Source organism: Aegilops tauschii, chromosome 3 (genome assembly GCF_002575655.3).
Source record: "Aegilops tauschii subsp. strangulata cultivar AL8/78 chromosome 3, Aet v6.0, whole genome shotgun sequence".
NCBI lineage: Eukaryota > Viridiplantae > Streptophyta > Magnoliopsida > Poales > Poaceae > Aegilops > Aegilops tauschii.
Window position 1 is genome coordinate 615,958,275 of NC_053037.3, and position 15,946 is coordinate 615,974,220.

Sequence of the window (15,946 nt, forward strand, 5' to 3'; positions counted from 1 at the left end):
CGGATACCGTAGGAGTGCTTTGGGTGTGCCAAACGTCACAACGTAACTGGGTGACTATAAAGGTGCATTACGGGTATCTCCGAAAGTGTCTGTTGGGTTGGCACGGATCGAGACTGGGATTTGTCACTCCGTGTGACGGAGAGGTATCTCTGGGCCCACTCGGTAATGCATCATCATAATGAGCTCAATGTGACTAAGGCGTTAGTCACGGGATCATGCATTGCGGTACAAGTAAAGAGACTTGCCGGTAACGAGATTGAACAAGGTATTGGGATACCGACGATCGAATCTCGGGCAAGTAACATACCGATTGACAAAGGGAATTGCATACGGATTGATTGAATCCTCGACACCGTGGTTCATCCGATGAGATCATCGTGGAACATGTGGGAGACAACATGGGTATCCAGATCCCGCTGTTGGTTATTGACCGGAGAGGCGTCTCGGTCATGTCTGCATGTCTCCCGAACCCGTAGGGTCTACACACTTAAGGTCCGGTGACGCTAGGGTTGTAGAGATATATGTATGCGGAAACCCGAAAGTTGTTCGGAGTCCCGGATGAGATCCCGGACGTCACGAGAGGTTCCGGAATGGTCCGGGGGTGAAGAATTATATATAGGAAGTCAAGTTTCGGCCACCGGGAAAGTTTCGGGGGTTACCGGTATTGTACTGGGACCACCGGAAGGGTCCTGGGGGTCCACCGGGTGGGGCCACCTATCCCGGAGGGCCCCGTGGGCTGAAAGTGGAAGGGAACCAGCCCTTAGTGGGCTGGGGCGCCCCCCTTGGGCCTCCCCCCATGCCCCTAGGGTTGGGAACCCTAGGGGGAGCTTCCCCCTTGCCTTGGGGGGCAAGGCAACCCCTTCCCCCCTTGGCCGCCCCCCCCCTTGGAGATCCCATCTCCCAGGGCTGGCGCACCCCCCCCCCCAGGGGCCTATATAAAGGGGGGGAGGGAGGGCAGCAACCTACAGCCTTGGGCGCCTCCCTCCTCCCCTGCAACACCTCTCTCTCTCTCTCGCAGAAGCTTGGCGAAGCCCTGCCGGAGACCCGCTACATCCACCACCACGCCGTCGTGCTGCTGGATCTCCATCAACCTCTCCTTCCCCCTTGCTGGATCAAGAAGGAGGAGACGTCGCTGCATCGTACGTGTGTTGAACGCGGAGGTGCCGTCCGTTCGGCCCTCGGTCATCGGTGATTTGGATCACGGCGAGTACGACTCCGTCATCCACGTTCATTGGAATGCTTCCGCTCGCGATCTACAAGGGTATGTAGATGCACTCCTTTCCCTTCGTTGCTAGTAGACTCCATAGATGCATCTTGGTGAGCGTAGGAAAATTTTAAATTATGATACGATTCCCAACAATGGCGACTCTTGTTTTCCACTTATGTTGATGTACTATTTATATTCGTGACATCTTTTAATTATGCAATGCTAACGATATTGACTATGTTTTTTCTGTGTCTCTCGTTTGCACCTTGATTGAAACGATTGAATTTGCCTCACAAGCGCATAGCACAAAGTTCTTAACTAAGCCCTATATTTGTGTCTTTTACTACCCAACATGATTCTTTGTTTGATTGGTTTGTGAGATAGAAAAAGAGAGGTGATTTTTGGTTTTATTGCACATAGATGCCTGCCAAAGTAGTCTTGGTAAATTTTTCTGCAAATTGTGAAATACCTTTAAAAAAATGACATTTCTGGGGGGAAACCCGACCAATGGTTATAGAGGAAATAGAGAATGTGGGCTTGTTTTGTATTAAAACTATTGACATAATAGATTATTTCTTAGAAGAGATCCTATAGTAGTCACTCTCATTAAGATGGAATAAGATACACGGTAAATAATGGGGTTTGGTATCAAAGGCAATGAATCACCCATCACACCACATAAACAAAACATTAGAGAATAAAACAAAGGGATATCTTGATGCTCCAGGCACAAATACCATATATTCCTATCTCGACATCTGGTACATATGATGTGAATAATGGCTCTTTGCTAATTAACAGCCAGAAGAGTACTACAGCGCATTGCATGATACCCTATCTGTTACTATGTAAAGTCTCTAAATAAAGCTTGAAAAATAAGACGGGAGACTCCTTTTTTTTAGGGGAAGACGGGAGACTCCTGAGATGCTCCATGTCAACGATTCCTAATAACTTCCTCTATATAACTGAGCGACGAAGTCTCTCTCTCTCTCTCTCTCTCTCTCTCTCAACCCGTATAAAGTTACTTAACTGAGCCCTATATATGTGCTACATGTTTTGATTGATTTTTTTTCTTTCGTTTCATTGCACAACACGTTCATTTGTCAGTGGGCATGTCGCGCTGTATAGGAAGTATTTTTGCCTGCCATATGTGCAGCCAAATTTCGGTTAGTTTGGTCCTAGCCCTAGCACCCCGACGTCTGTATTCTTTCCGTAATAGTACTTCTACCGGCTTCGGCTTTGGTAATGAATAAATCCATAATTTTTTCAAATCTGTATCAGGATTGTGTTTGCTCCCGAGGGCATAGCGGCTCCCTTGACGTACGGCTCCTGCCGTTGTGGCGCTGCCATGTGGGCCTGTTTCCCAATAAGCCCACCTGTTAGTGGTCGGACGGCACCATGCCGAACGGCAGAGGATCCTCGTCCGGATTTCGGTATGTATGGTGGATCCAAGTTCCTTAAGAACAAAGGCAAATAAATAAATAAATACAGGAGGATAATAAACACAATGGATCACACACACGGCATCGCATAAGCAAACCAGAGGAAAATAAAAACAAGAAGCAAAACAGAGGAGACGGCCCACGTCGACGACTCCTCCCCCCAAATCGCATCGCATCGCATTCGCCGACGCGGCACGCACCGGCAGCGGCGTGCCGGCGACGGCGGTTTGATTTGTCGTCCCTTCCCTTGCCAACTAGCCGGCCCCCGGACCCGGCATCCCCCCCTTCCCATCCCATCCCGCCCCGCCCCGATGAAGATCACGGCGCTGCTGGTGCTCCGGTCCCCGGGGGACGCCTCCTCCTCCTCGTCCTCCTCGGCCGGAGGGGACGGCGCTGGGGAGCAGCAGCAGGCGGCGGTGCTGGCGAACGCGTCGGACGTGACCCGCTTCGGCTTCTTCCAGCGGCCGGCCGCGCGCGAGTTCATCGTCTTCGTCGCCCGCACCGTCGCGCTCCGCACCCGCGCCGGCACCCGCCAGACCGTCCAGCACCAAGGTGACCGCCGCTCGAATCTGGCCTGAATCTGTTCTGAATCTGATCTGACGCCCTCCGCCTGGCCTCCCCTGCCCCTGCCGCCCGCAGAGTACAAGGTGCATTGCTACAACCAGGGCGGCCTCTGCGCCGTCGCCTTCACCGACGACCACTACCCCGTCCGGAGCGCCTTCTCCCTCCTCGGCAAGGTGCCGCCGCCTCCAAGATTAATGCTTTCCTCTGCGATCAGTCGATTCCCCCCTGACGTTTTCTTCTTGTACTGAAAAAACAGTGAATCTGATTGTTGTGTTCACCACGTTAGTCTCACTCACATTGGTTATTCCTTTGGATTCTCGCAGGTTCTTGAGGAATACCTGAAGAGTTTCGGAGACTCGTGGAGGACAGCGGAAGACAAGGCCACCCAGCATTGGCAATATCTCGACGACGCCTTGGCTAAATACCAGGTCCACTCATTTGATCATCTCCAATGTTTTTCTGTCGCTGCTTGAGCAAGTATGTAGCTCTCTGTCAGGTTGTAGCCTTGGAAGATGTAAATGCACATCTCTGGGCAGGTGCCTTGGAAATCTGAGTTTGTAACAATTTCCTATTTGGTCGTGGATAGTGACGATAGCAGGCTCTGCATCTAGGCACCCTGAAGAATATTGCAACTGACAGAAGCAAGCAAATCATAAACATTGTCTGCGCGCCCATTCTTATGATCTTCACATTCAGAATCATTATACTTCCAGTCCAGATTTGTTCAAATGCCATTTGACCATCTCTAATGTTTCTCTATCACTGCTTGAATAAGTAGCTCTTTTGGTTGTAGCTTTTGAAAATGTAAACGCACATCTCTGTCAGCTGACTGAGTTCCTTGGAATTCTTAGTTCATAATCTCCAATTTTGACGATAGTAGCTTCTTGCATCCAGGTGAATGCGATGCATAAACATAATGCAACTTATAGAGCAAGCAAATCATATAAATTATTTGCACACCCATTGTTATGGACTCAACACTTTGCCTGACATTCATAACCATTATACTTCCTCCTGTCCAAATTTGTTGTCTTATGACGTGATAGTGTCCCACTTGTTGTTCACATGGAACCTGGCCCCGGTTCAGTGGTAGCTGGAAATTGGAGATAATAATAATAATAATAAGTTTCTTGCTAGTTGGGTTATTTACTTATGCACATATTCCGTGTATTAGAGATAAGTTTTCCTGAACTTTCGAGATTGTCTCTTATGGGTTGGTCAAGTCTGTCCTACAAAAGGGATACCATCATATCCACTTCCAATTAATGAATATAATGAATTGTGTGTGTCCGATACAACATTATCTCTTCCAAATTTATAGTCAAATCTCACCCTTCTGGTTGGTCTTTCCTTTAGGGTAGTTGTCCATTGGGGGCTCATGTTCTCAACAAAATTACTTGTCATTCTGGCTCTGTTGTCCATACATGTAGTATGAAGAGTTTGTGCTTCGATTATTGACATGACTTGCGCCTAATAATTGTACAATCATCTCTCTAACATCAGTGCCAATAAGCACTACCAATAAACAATCATAATGTTCATGCAACCAAAATCAACTTGCCAAAAGCCTAAAACATCATCTATTTTAAACTGTAGCCAGTAGCTTTGTCCATGGAGTGGGTTCAGACAAGATCCATGCATAGTTTTTGCCTCTTGTTTTCTGGGTATTTCTGCAAATTTAAAATACCTACCTCAAGCATGGTTTTACTGCTTAGACGATGCTTGTTTTGTCAGTAATTGATCTGTTTGCCTTCCGATTATTTTTGCTATAGGATCCTGCAGAGGCCGACAAACTGATGAAGATCCAGAGAGACTTAGATGAAACCAAGATTATTCTTGTAAGTATGCTATCCCTGTGAACCTAATTGCATTCCTCTTTTAACTTATTGCCTATGTTCTGAATATATTGTTTATGGATGTGCGCGAATGGTTATATTGTTCAGTTGTGTTCACTGTTCAGCAAAGACTGCATTATGTGTATCAGCTTTATGTTCAGTTCAGATTCGGTCCCGTTGCACCATGAGTGAGCATGCGCATATAGATCGTACATAATTAACAAGCTAGGTGTATTGCCGGAATTTGATTTATGTGAACAGTTGGACACAAGTACCTATGTCTGTTCTTTTTTCTGCACATCTGTTTATCCATAATTTGGGTGATTGCAGCACAAGACCATCGACAGCGTGCTGCAAAGGGGCGAACGACTGGATAGCCTAGTAGAGAAGAGTTCTGATCTAAGCGTCGCTTCACAGGTAGGGATGCACTTTTTTTTCTCATTGGGTCATCGTGGTATGCTAATTGATAGATCCATGCTATGGATAGTGGTTATGGCAAGTGGACCTGTAACATTATGCCCCCTTTTAGCTAATGCTGTGCCTTTGTAGTCATGTTGTTGCTGATTGTTGCCCCTTGTTCCTATGCAGATGTTCTACAAGCAGGCCAAGAAAACCAACTCCTGCTGCACAATCCTGTAATAACCAAGCGGTAGTGGCGTCGAGCTCGATCACTAGTATCGGAACCACACGTGTCTACATCCATTTTCTCTGCTATGATCCTGAGACGTAGTAACTGTCATAAGCACCACGTCAGTGTCCAAACAGTGTATTGAACAACTAGTTGTCATGTGTGATTCTCTGTAAATAATGCATAAGTTTGGTCAGGTTGTGAGTTGCGTTTGCTGCTGCGTTCAAGCTACTTGCCAGTGCCATTTCTTAGAGACATGGACTAACTCCCTAGTAGCATTTTCTCGTCTATAACTGAACGGATGGCTAACACATTTCCATAGAAAAAAGAGCAGAGGACAGATGAGTGCACATTTCTGAATGGATCCCAAAGTTTTTGCACTAGGCAGATGAAATGATGATGATCCACACTCACTCATATTTACAGTCATTCAAAAGACAGGTACGAAACATGTAAGAGTTGACACGGCGGCAAAGCGAAGGACAATGATTTCAGCTAGCTCCAGGAGGACAGCAACAAGGCAACAGTGGAGAGGACGGCCATCAGGAGGCCAATCATGGCGGCCCCGGCGCGGACTGGCTCGGCGGCACGCCCGGCCACCTGCACGAAAAGCGACGGTGAGTGCCTGCCTACACTGTGACAAATGTCACGTCGCCATCACGGAAAAGTGCAAGACCGTTGCCGGGCCGGCGGCGGTTTGTGCGTACCTTGGCGTTGTCGTCGGCGCGGGTCGTGTCCGGGAGCGGGCGCACGGTGGCGGTGTCGGTGACGCCGGTGGGCAGCGGCACGGTGGGGTTGCTGCCGATGAACGGGTACCCCTCGCCGTCTCCCTTTTTCGGCAGTGCTCCGGATGGGCCGCTCGCAGAGACGCCCACCGTCGGCTCCAGCGGGAACCCGAAGTGCGGCGTGGTGGTCGCCTGCGGCTCCGGGGCCCGCGTGTAGACCGGCAACGGCGGGCGAGACGATGGCAGGCCGTCGGCCCCTGCGGTCGGCGACGGCGACGGAGCGTGGTGCGGCGATGCCGGAGCAGGCGAGTGCCCGTGCTGACGGTGGTGGTGGTGCGGGCGCGGGGACGCTGCAGGTGCAGGGCCGTGGCGGTAGCCTCCGCGTCCAGGTCCAGGCGAAGGTTGCCGCTGCGAGAAAGAAGTTATAGGAGCAGCAGCTCAGTCAGCCATTGTTGCTTCATGCGAGCGAGCGGGCGGGCTAGAAGAGACGGGACAGAGAGACGGAGGCAGAGTTAAGTTACCCTGGGGTCGGCCGGCACGGAGTAGGCCGCGGAGGCGGCGCAGCAGAGAAGCCAGACGGCGACGAGAGCGAGAGAGGGAGCGGGGACGCCGCCATTGCGCTCCATCCTCATCCACCTAGCTAGGTAGCTCGCTGAGCCTCCTCTCGGCGCGCGCAGCTTGTAAAATGGCTCTCTGCCTCACAGCTGCTGCTGCACTCCAGTACAAGGACTGGTAGTTGAGTGGCAGGAGTAATGGATGGGTCAGAGGCCTGAGCTACCTACTGCTTCACGCTGAGACGAGGGGGGCAGCAATGGCGGCAGCAGGGGTTGGCGCGGGCTTTAAATGCGGGAGGGGCGCAGGCGGAGCACGAGGAGGCGGTGATGATGACCACTAGTGGCTGTAGCTGCAGCCGCTTTGGCGCCGGGAGGGAGCGTGCAGAGGAAAAGGAAAGGAGGGTGCGAGTGAGGAGACCGAAAGCTCTTTCTTCCTTTCTTCTTTCTCGTTGTGAGTGTGGGGATGGGGAATGCGAGGCTCCTTCGTTCGGAATCTTTGGGCGCTGTGCGGCGTGTCGCACTGTTTGCTTGGCTTTGCTTGCTTTCTCCTTTGAATTCCTGGCTTTGCTTTGGGACCGGGATAGGGGTGAGTTTACAAATCCTTTTGCAAGGTTTCCTTGTCGCGACGCCGAATGTTTTCAACTTTGCTCCAGCGTACGCATGCCAGCGGGACGGCGTCGAATTTGACTGCCACGGGTACTGTGCGGTGATTCAGCATACAACAGTGCGAGTGCAACCAACGATAAGCATATTGATATTGAACTCACAGCCTGTCTAATTCATATCTAGATTTTTTTTAACGATGTCACATCTAAGCTCCCACAAATATATAATGCAGCAACAAGAAATAAAAAAAAATAGGACCAAAAAAAAAGACCACAAGCTGAGTGGACATGAGCTTAGATGTGACATAACTATCTCACATCTAGATGTGTTCTAGACAGACCCTTGAACTCGAGCTCCAGCCAGCTGCCTCAAAAGTCATGATCTACTACCAAAGATAAGCGGACGATATACTACCTCGGCATGGCTCGGGGAGCGTATGTTTACCCCCGTGTCAAGGATTTATTTCACAAATGTTTGCGTTTTCAAGGTCTTTCTCGAGGACAAAACCGTGCACGTGCTTGGAGTCATAGGGTTCTCTCAACCAAGGGTGCGGTCGCGAGGGTAAGGTAGAGCAGACGGCACACTTGCAAAGATAGAGAATAGCTGTAGCTCTAGCAATCTAGCACCACTCATGTAAAGGACAGAAATCCATTTTTAGCTCACGTCCAGGTACTCTCGAAATAAAGCCTGTCCATGTTTATAGAAACGGGCTTGCTAAAGCTCAAGTAGACTGAGATTTAATCGAGTCTTAGTCAACTGAGATCTAATCAAGTCTCAATTGACTGCATAGTCGTTAGATCTTTGCATGGAGATCCGTGCTGCACTAAGCACCATCCAACGGACCACGCATCATTTTTCCACACAGTTTGCAACATATCATCCAATCGCTTGCAGCATCCGTCTTGCTGGTTGTAGCATGTCATCTCATCGGACACAACCGTTGCCCTCGTCGATTGTAGCACGTCGTCTCACCGGTCGCGACCATTGATGGTTGCATCATTTAGTCACAACAGTTGTAGCTTCTATTGTCATTGCTTACATTCGTTCCTTTTTCTTCTTTCTTTTTCATTGTGGGTTTCTTGTTCTTTTGTTTTCTATGTGTTTCTCTATTGGGTTTTATCGGTTTTCTTTCAGTTTTCAATTGGTTTTTTATTCACTTTCTCTGTTTCTATTATCATTATTTTTCAAATACATGTCAAATTTTATTTAAATACATGCTCACAAAATTTCATATAAAAGTCTAACATTTTTTAGATACACACCGAACATTTTCTGGTACTCCCTCCGTCCCATAATATAAGATCATTTTGCGAGCTAAAACAACTTGCAAAACGATCTTATATTATGGGACGGAGGGAGTACAAGTTAAACATTTTTTAAATACATGTTAAACTTTTTCAGGTACACATTATGTATTTTCTGAACAAATGTTGAACGTTTTTATGAATACATGATGAATTTTTTAACATGCATTGAAATATTTTCATAAATGCCATAAACATTTGTTAAGAAAATATTTTTAAAATTTTATGAACATTTTTTTTGAATGGTACGAAATTTTTCCCTAAATTATGTGAATATTTTTTACATTGTATGATCATTTTAGAAAAATGTCAACTGCTGTGATTTTTTTAAATGGCACGAACATTTTTTTTAATGGCAGGAATCATATTTTCAAATTACGCAAAGGTTTTCTTACATTTTATAAACATTTTCTAAAAATGTCACGAACAAAATTTTGAAACGCCTGAATATATTTTAAATGTTTTGAATGTTATTTTAATGGTATCAATATTTTCTCAAAGTTGCATGAACATGTTTCTACACTGCATGATTTTTTTAATGCATGATAATTTCTTCTTTTTTCAAGTTAGATAATTGGATTTGCACAAAAGAAAACTAGAAATTCCATATACCATAGAAATCAAGGAAAGCAAAGTATACCCTATTCATTCGTAATAATCATGGACTTAACGACTTGCATGCACATCCTAGCACATGTTCCTCGCCGCCAAGGGCATCTTTTAAGTGTGACCAATTTTCTAGTATTTCATATGAACACTTCTAAATATTTAAGCAAATTAGCCTTTTGAAATATATTCATTTAGAATATTTCAATTGCATAAACAAAAGTAAAAAAAAAGAATGAAGCAAAGATAAGTGAATGTAACTAAAATGGAAAAGGTAACGTACCAGCACTGGCCCCGCCCACTAACAGATTCCCTTGAGGCCAGGAGAGCTACCGTCTCGCAATAGGCGAGACTCGACGTCTCCCCCTCCCGTACATGAATGGTCATGTCTGCTGAAGTGTTTGGAGCATGAATGAGTGCACAGTTGGGATTTTCTCCCAGATATACTCGACGAAATGGCCACTAGACACATTGATGTTCTTTTGTGATAATGCGAAGATATTATTAAGGTGGAAACTCTTATGTGCAATGAGGTGCAAATTAGCCAAAATGATACTTGGGTATACGAATTGGGTGAAAGTGAGTCCGGGAAGAGAGACAACAACATGACATCATGTGGAACTAGATCATCAATGACGCGCGTTGCTGCGTCCATCTGTTTTAATGTAGAATGACAGTAATTTATGTCATTATACAAATATTAAAGTTAACTTGCATATTGGTTAGTGATCGAAGAGGTTTTTTTTTTGGAAGAAAACAGAAATATTGAGAATCTTCGAATAGGGCAAAAAGAAGATAAACAAACTTTCCTAGGTGTCAACCCTTTATAGTCTCCTCGTTCGGTGATATGCATCTGTATATGTTCCAGAAAACCATTAGTAACTATCACCTTGTCTTATTATCCATCTTGCACTGAAGTCTAAAAACACACCTCACTCTGATGATCCTTGGTGGTCTTTCATTCTTCCCATCAACATCTATCATAAGGGATGCATAGTGTAACAAATATACTTAGATATTAAAAAGTCAGAGGGAAGGTTGTGATGCAACCAAGGAGAGATATGCATTCTACTATTATCACTTTCATTAGTGTTGTCCTTGTCCTCAGGCTCTATCATTATAGCTAGTGATCACCATTATTATTTTGAGGTACTGATAGGTTACTCTATTACGATTTGACTAATGATAGGTGAAAGTTGTTAGTTGTAGTTTTGAGTAATAACATTGCTGCCATCTGCATGAGTATCGAAGCTACGTCGGGTATAGCCCGACAATCATGAACAATTCACTCATACAAGTAAATAAATCAGACAGAAAACAACAATATTTTGGGGGACACTGAAACCCTTTACGTAATTGTAGAGAGGGTAAGCATGGACAAAAATGAATTCCTTAGTAAAAAAAGTGTATGTATACCGATATAGTAATCATTCACTCGAAAGATTAAATTTACACAAAATGGTACAATTTCAGGACATATTTTTGGAATGCTAGATAAACCAACATTCCCATTAATTTATCAATTGGACTAGCATTCAGCAAAATCTTAAATTCATGCAAAAGAAGAAAGCTCAAAGATAACTTTGAGTCACAGCAATAGCTTTATATCTAAAAGGCTACCAGGTTAATCCCCATAAGAAGTGAGAATCAACAATCTCGTATACTACCTGAGATAGGTCTTGCCAAGATTTCATTTTCATCTTTTCATGACAAAACCACATTCACTTAATTGAATTACATTACAGGGTAATGTCCATCACACAAATTCATGTAAAAGTCAGGTTACATTTTTCAGCTCATAATAGAAGTTTTTAATCTGAGAAGGGCATCATTTGATTGAGAAGAGGTTCAGATGTTAATTTTATTAGGATACTAAGTTTAAATATCCTCCAAGGCTAGCTGTTGGAATGACCAGGGTTGAAAGTCGAATTATTGTTGATCTGCATTTAAATTTGCATAAAATGTGAAAGGCAAAAGGAGATAAAAGGAGAATGATATCTTTTGACGAAACTAACATTCGACGAGTGACTAGAATTTTTGCACTTTTTACTTTTCTGTTCAAAGTAACATGCATGTCCCATATGGGAATAAATAGCTAGTTCCATGGTATGAATGACACCAGCGCATAATCTAAGCAGTATATAAATGCTAAAACATGAAAACATGATGTATGAAGTCACTGTGAAATTATCACCTTTCCAGGAGCCATTGGAGATTGTCCAGTTAAAAAATGAGCAAAAGCAAAATACGAGCACCAACTGCACGCACACATATTGGATTGAGTTGCATTTTGCATACACCAACAAGCCTGAATGAATCGACCACAAGCAGGACGAACACCACCTGCACAAAATTGGGACATGGAAGATTTTAGGACAATTTAATTGGTGGGTAAAAGAGGGGATCAGGCAAGGACATGAACGCAGATAGAGGGCAACCTAGCCAAGCACCATGGCTGCGTGAGGTCCTAGTGCTGCAGGAACAAGGGTGATAGGAAAGCAGGAGGAGAAGAAGTATATATGCAAGCGCACGTGGTGGATTTGATGCAGGCTAGAAGGAAGAAACCGATCGTCCTTGGCGAATGAAACGCCTGGATGGAACCGATCGCTCTTCTCTGCTCCTCGCATCGGGGGAGATCGGGACTGGATGGATCGGACGCGGTCGCTCCTCTGGGTCCCCATTACGAAGCCCACTTTGGTAAGCGATGTAATGGGCTGGACGACGGCCCAGGGAACCAGAAGCCTTCGTTTCGGCCTCCAGGGCAGCGGCCCATTTCCTCAAAAAACAAAAAAGCAGCGGCCCATAGGACAGACGGGCCAGTATTAGACAGATGCGGGGCAGAAGGCTTTAGGCAAGAGATCTGACGGCCGAAAACATCCACATCATGAAAACGGACGACCGAAAACGCAAATCGCTGTGAGGGCAGGGAGTAGGTGCGGTTATACTGTCCTTTAATTAATTAAATTAATGTATTACCGCGGGGAAACAAAAAATTGGCATATTTGTAAACATGTATCAGGGTATGAATCAACACTACGGCATGAGTAAACCAAGTAAGAGTTTTCAACTAGTCGATCAAAGTCTTGGCATCGCCGAAAACAAATGCTTTTTTTTACCTGTTCAGGTGAAGACCTTTAGAGTACTTCAAAAACCTGGATGCTGTTTTTTTTTTTTTGCGAACACGCAAAAGACTTGCGTGTCGATGTATTAGATGAAGAAGAGTATGTTACAGTGGTTGTACAGGGGCTGTCACTCGCATGGGCGGGCTACCAGGACGCTCCCTGTACACGTCATCACCCGCAGCCTAGAGGAAGTATTTCCAAATGTGCGCCAACCCGGCCGCGCCAGAGAGCTTCCCTACGACAGAGCTCGGTGCAAACGACAGCTGCTATTGCGCTCCTTCCACAGCATCCACACCACGAGCAGGACGATTGAGTCAAAACCCTTCCTGGCCGGTGCGCGAGTCTGGCCACCAGTGAACCAGGGCGGGGGCGTGAAACATGCGCCAAGCCGCACGATGAGAGAGTCGAGAGCCAGACCAGACCTCAAGGGCGCAGTGTACACGCCTGCCGCAGTCCACTTCCAGACAGTCCGATCGGCGACATCATTGCTCAAGACGATCCAGGAGCTGGAGGAATTGCATGATTACACGCACACAGAGAGCGCGCCGGAGATGTCTCGGATCCACGCACGTTTCAGCAGCGCTTCAGCAACAGTTGGAGAGGCGCGTGCGCGTCCAGAAAAGGGTTGAGCGGCCGTTGCCAACCACAACCCGAGTTGAGGCGTCGAAAAGCGACTGCACTTCGGGCTCGGCGGCCCCCTGCAAGCCGGCCCGGCCCGACATGGGTTGCCGGTCCCTAGTTGCCAGAGCCAACGAGCGCGGAAGGAGAAGCTAGCCCAGCAGTTTGAGATTCAGCACGCCGTATTCCACCGGGCGACAAACTTGATCCCATGCGACGAGGCAGTGACCTCCCTTTACCGCCTCCGTGCCCTTCCAGAAGAAGGCGCGGATGCACTTCTCGAGCGCTAGCAGCAGCCACGCCGGGAGCTGCATTGCTATGGCATGATACACCGGGATAGAGGTGAGTACTGATTTTGCGAGGACAAGCCGATCGACCAACAGTGGAGATCATGCCGGCGATCCATGGCGGCAGCTTGCGGAAAACCTTGTCCAGAAGCGGCTGCAGGCATAGGACAGCGGCACACCGAGGTATGTGCACGGGAAGTACTGTACAGCGCAGGGAAAATGTGTCGCAGCAACAGCCATGTCGTCCTGCGAGCAGCGAATGGGGGAAACCCGAGGCACCTCCGAAGCAGTCCAGGACGGCGCGAATGCAGTTGAGGTCTTGCGGCAGAGGACGGACGAAAATCACGACATCGTCCGCGTACATAGATGTGCGGAGGCGAATGCCACGGCAAGGTATTGGTGCGAGGGTGCCCAGCGTCTCTGCCCGCCGGAGTAGCGCATTGAGGATCTCCATGACGAGGAGGAAAAGCAACGGCGAGAGGGGATCGCCTTGTCGCAGTCCACACCGATGAAGTAGTGGCCGGCCCGGCACACCATTCAGAAGAATTCGGGAGCTGGCCGTGGACAGAATGATGCATAACCAGGCGATGAATCGATGGCCAAATCCTACTAGATGGCGAAGCACCCGCAGCAAGAAAGGCCATGCTGTTGTACTTTTTTTTTTGCTTAAATAGGACACATGCAAACTATTAACAACAAAGTTATATATGCTCCGTGCAATGATGTTAACCCAAAATGTTAATCATTCCCTTGGAAACGAGCCACCATTAGACTAAAGTATTTTGTGTTCCAAAAAATGCAGCAGGTTGTTCACCAGGCTCTAAATGAATAAATGAAAAGAGGCCATAAAAACGAACGAGCCCGAATCCTCAGCAAGCCCGTCGAAGAAGCCACAGAAGATATGCCCATTCGATCCCAAAGTAGATCCGCAACTCCGCCGCCGGCCACCCCAATGGCGCCGCCGCAGCCAGCACCACCGCCGGAGACGCCGATCTTCCGAACCCCAGACGAGCTCCTCCACAACATCTTCCTCCGCCTCCCCACTGCCGCCGACCTGGCCCGCGCCTCCGCGGCGTGCCCCTCCTTCCGCCGTCTCATCGCCGACCACGCATTCCTCCGCCGCTACCGCGCCCTCCACCCGCCGCCTCTCATCGGCGCGGTCCGCGACGGCACCTTCATCCAGGCCCAGCCACCGCACCCCTCCGCCGTCGCCGCCAGCGCCTTCGCCGGCTTCGACTTCTCCTGCTCCTCCTTCCTCCCCTCCACCGCCGGCCGTACCTGGAGGCCACTTGACTTCTTCGACGGACGCGCCCTCATCGCCGGCGCCCCAGTACAAGAAGAAAGCAGCGTTCTTGGTGTGCGCCACTTCCGGTACCACAATTTCTTGGTCAGGGACCTCGCCGTGCGCGACCCCGTGCACCGCCGCCACATCCTGCTGCCGGCCGTCCCCGGCGACCTGAAAGCGCTGGTCCATGAAACAGAACTTTTTTCGATCTGGAGACTTTCCTTGCTCCGGGCGATGATGATGAGGAGGAGGGTGATGTGCTTGGTGCAATGCAGAATGAATATTCTGCTTGTCTTCTCCTCCTCGGATGGGCAGTGGCGTTCTCTTCCATTTTACCAATGGAGAGCTCCTGAGGATGAGCTGTTTGATCTGCCGCCGGCTGAGGATGGGCTGTTTACTCGTCAGTTTGTCCACGGACGCTTCTGTTGGCGTCTGCTCTTCTTGAACAAATTGGTCCTGCTTGATCCACGCACCATGGAGTCCTCTGCTCTCAACCTCCCACCTCAACTAGGATGGGGCAGCGAATTTGTCATTGTCGAGGCGGCACAAGGAATGTTCGGAATGCTGCGTAAAGTCCAAGACAGGCGCAGCGAAGATGACGACACGTATTTGCTGACGTATTCTTCTCTGAGGAACAACAAATGGCACTTGGAGAAGGTCATCCCGTTGCCGGTAAAGGGTGCTGCGCTGCTTTCCGTAGGCGCGGGATACCTGCTCATAGGAGCCCGGCCGTACACCAGATCTTCACATGAGAAGCCCAAGTTTGAGTTACTTTCGGTGGACGTCAAGACATTGCAGATCGAGTTGTTCGCGGAGCTAAGTGAAGCCACCTTACCTGATCAACTATATGTTGGTTTTCCACCATCATTGTGTGCGCCAACTATATGAAGCGGTCAGCATCTTGTCTGCTTTGCTTACAACAACAACAAAGAAAATACCATTGAAGTATTTATTTGATCATAAATTGCTTTTCCATTCTGCTTATTTCTTGCAAGTGTCGCTGTTTGCAGGTTAAATATTGTTGGTGGGTATGTAGGTGATAATCTAATGCCTAATTTATTGTGCAGTTGGAAACTCATTAGACTCAGGAAAACTACTATTATTTGTTTATTATCTTGTGAAGCCTCTTTGTTGCAATATTCTAGAGCTGCCCTTGGCCTTGA

At 47.6% G+C, this 15,946-nt stretch overlaps 2 protein-coding genes and 1 pseudogene across 2 annotated transcripts; 2 read left to right on the forward strand and 1 right to left on the reverse strand.

Moving 5' to 3' along the window:
- The first annotated feature begins 2,730 nt into the window (after positions 1-2,730).
- Positions 2,731-5,872, forward strand: LOC109736108 (VAMP-like protein YKT61). The gene is made up of 6 exons (XM_020295327.4): positions 2,731-3,201; positions 3,289-3,386; positions 3,537-3,641; positions 4,986-5,051; positions 5,379-5,465; positions 5,637-5,872. Exons 1-6 carry the CDS (start codon positions 2,961-2,963, stop codon positions 5,685-5,687), a joined length of 648 nt encoding a protein of 215 aa, XP_020150916.1. The 5' UTR covers positions 2,731-2,960; the 3' UTR covers positions 5,688-5,872.
- Positions 5,873-6,028: 156 nt separating this feature from the next.
- On the reverse strand, positions 6,029-7,295 carry LOC109736109 (uncharacterized). Its single transcript, XM_020295328.4, has 3 exons — positions 6,923-7,295; positions 6,384-6,809; positions 6,029-6,276 (listed from the first exon to the last, which is right to left on the reverse strand). The coding sequence occupies exons 1-3, from the start codon at positions 7,031-7,033 to the stop codon at positions 6,172-6,174; spliced, it is 642 nt and encodes a 213-aa protein (XP_020150917.1). The 5' UTR covers positions 7,034-7,295; the 3' UTR covers positions 6,029-6,171.
- A 6,869-nt stretch (positions 7,296-14,164) lies between these two features.
- Positions 14,165-15,946, forward strand: LOC109736116 (uncharacterized; annotated as a pseudogene).

What these genes read in the sequence shown, in the direction of transcription:
- LOC109736108 (XM_020295327.4), top strand. Translation starts at nt 2,961, where the DNA reads ATGAAGATCACGGCGCTGCTGGTGCTCCGGTCCCCGGGGGACGCCTCC. An exon ending in CCAGACCGTCCAGCACCAAG is followed by an intron (nt 3,202 to 3,288) that starts GTGACCGCCGCT and finishes TGCCGCCCGCAG; the next exon opens with AGTACAAGGTGCATTGCTAC. An exon ending in CCTTCTCCCTCCTCGGCAAG is followed by an intron (nt 3,387 to 3,536) that starts GTGCCGCCGCCT and finishes GGATTCTCGCAG; the next exon opens with GTTCTTGAGGAATACCTGAA.
- LOC109736109 (XM_020295328.4), bottom strand. Translation starts at nt 7,033, where the DNA reads ATGAGGATGGAGCGCAATGGCGGCGTCCCCGCTCCCTCTCTCGCTCTC. An exon ending in CCGTGCCGGCCGACCCCAGG is followed by an intron (nt 6,810 to 6,922) that starts GTAACTTAACTC and finishes TCTTTCTCGCAG; the next exon opens with CGGCAACCTTCGCCTGGACC. An exon ending in GCGCCGACGACAACGCCAAG is followed by an intron (nt 6,277 to 6,383) that starts GTACGCACAAAC and finishes CTTTTCGTGCAG; the next exon opens with GTGGCCGGGCGTGCCGCCGA.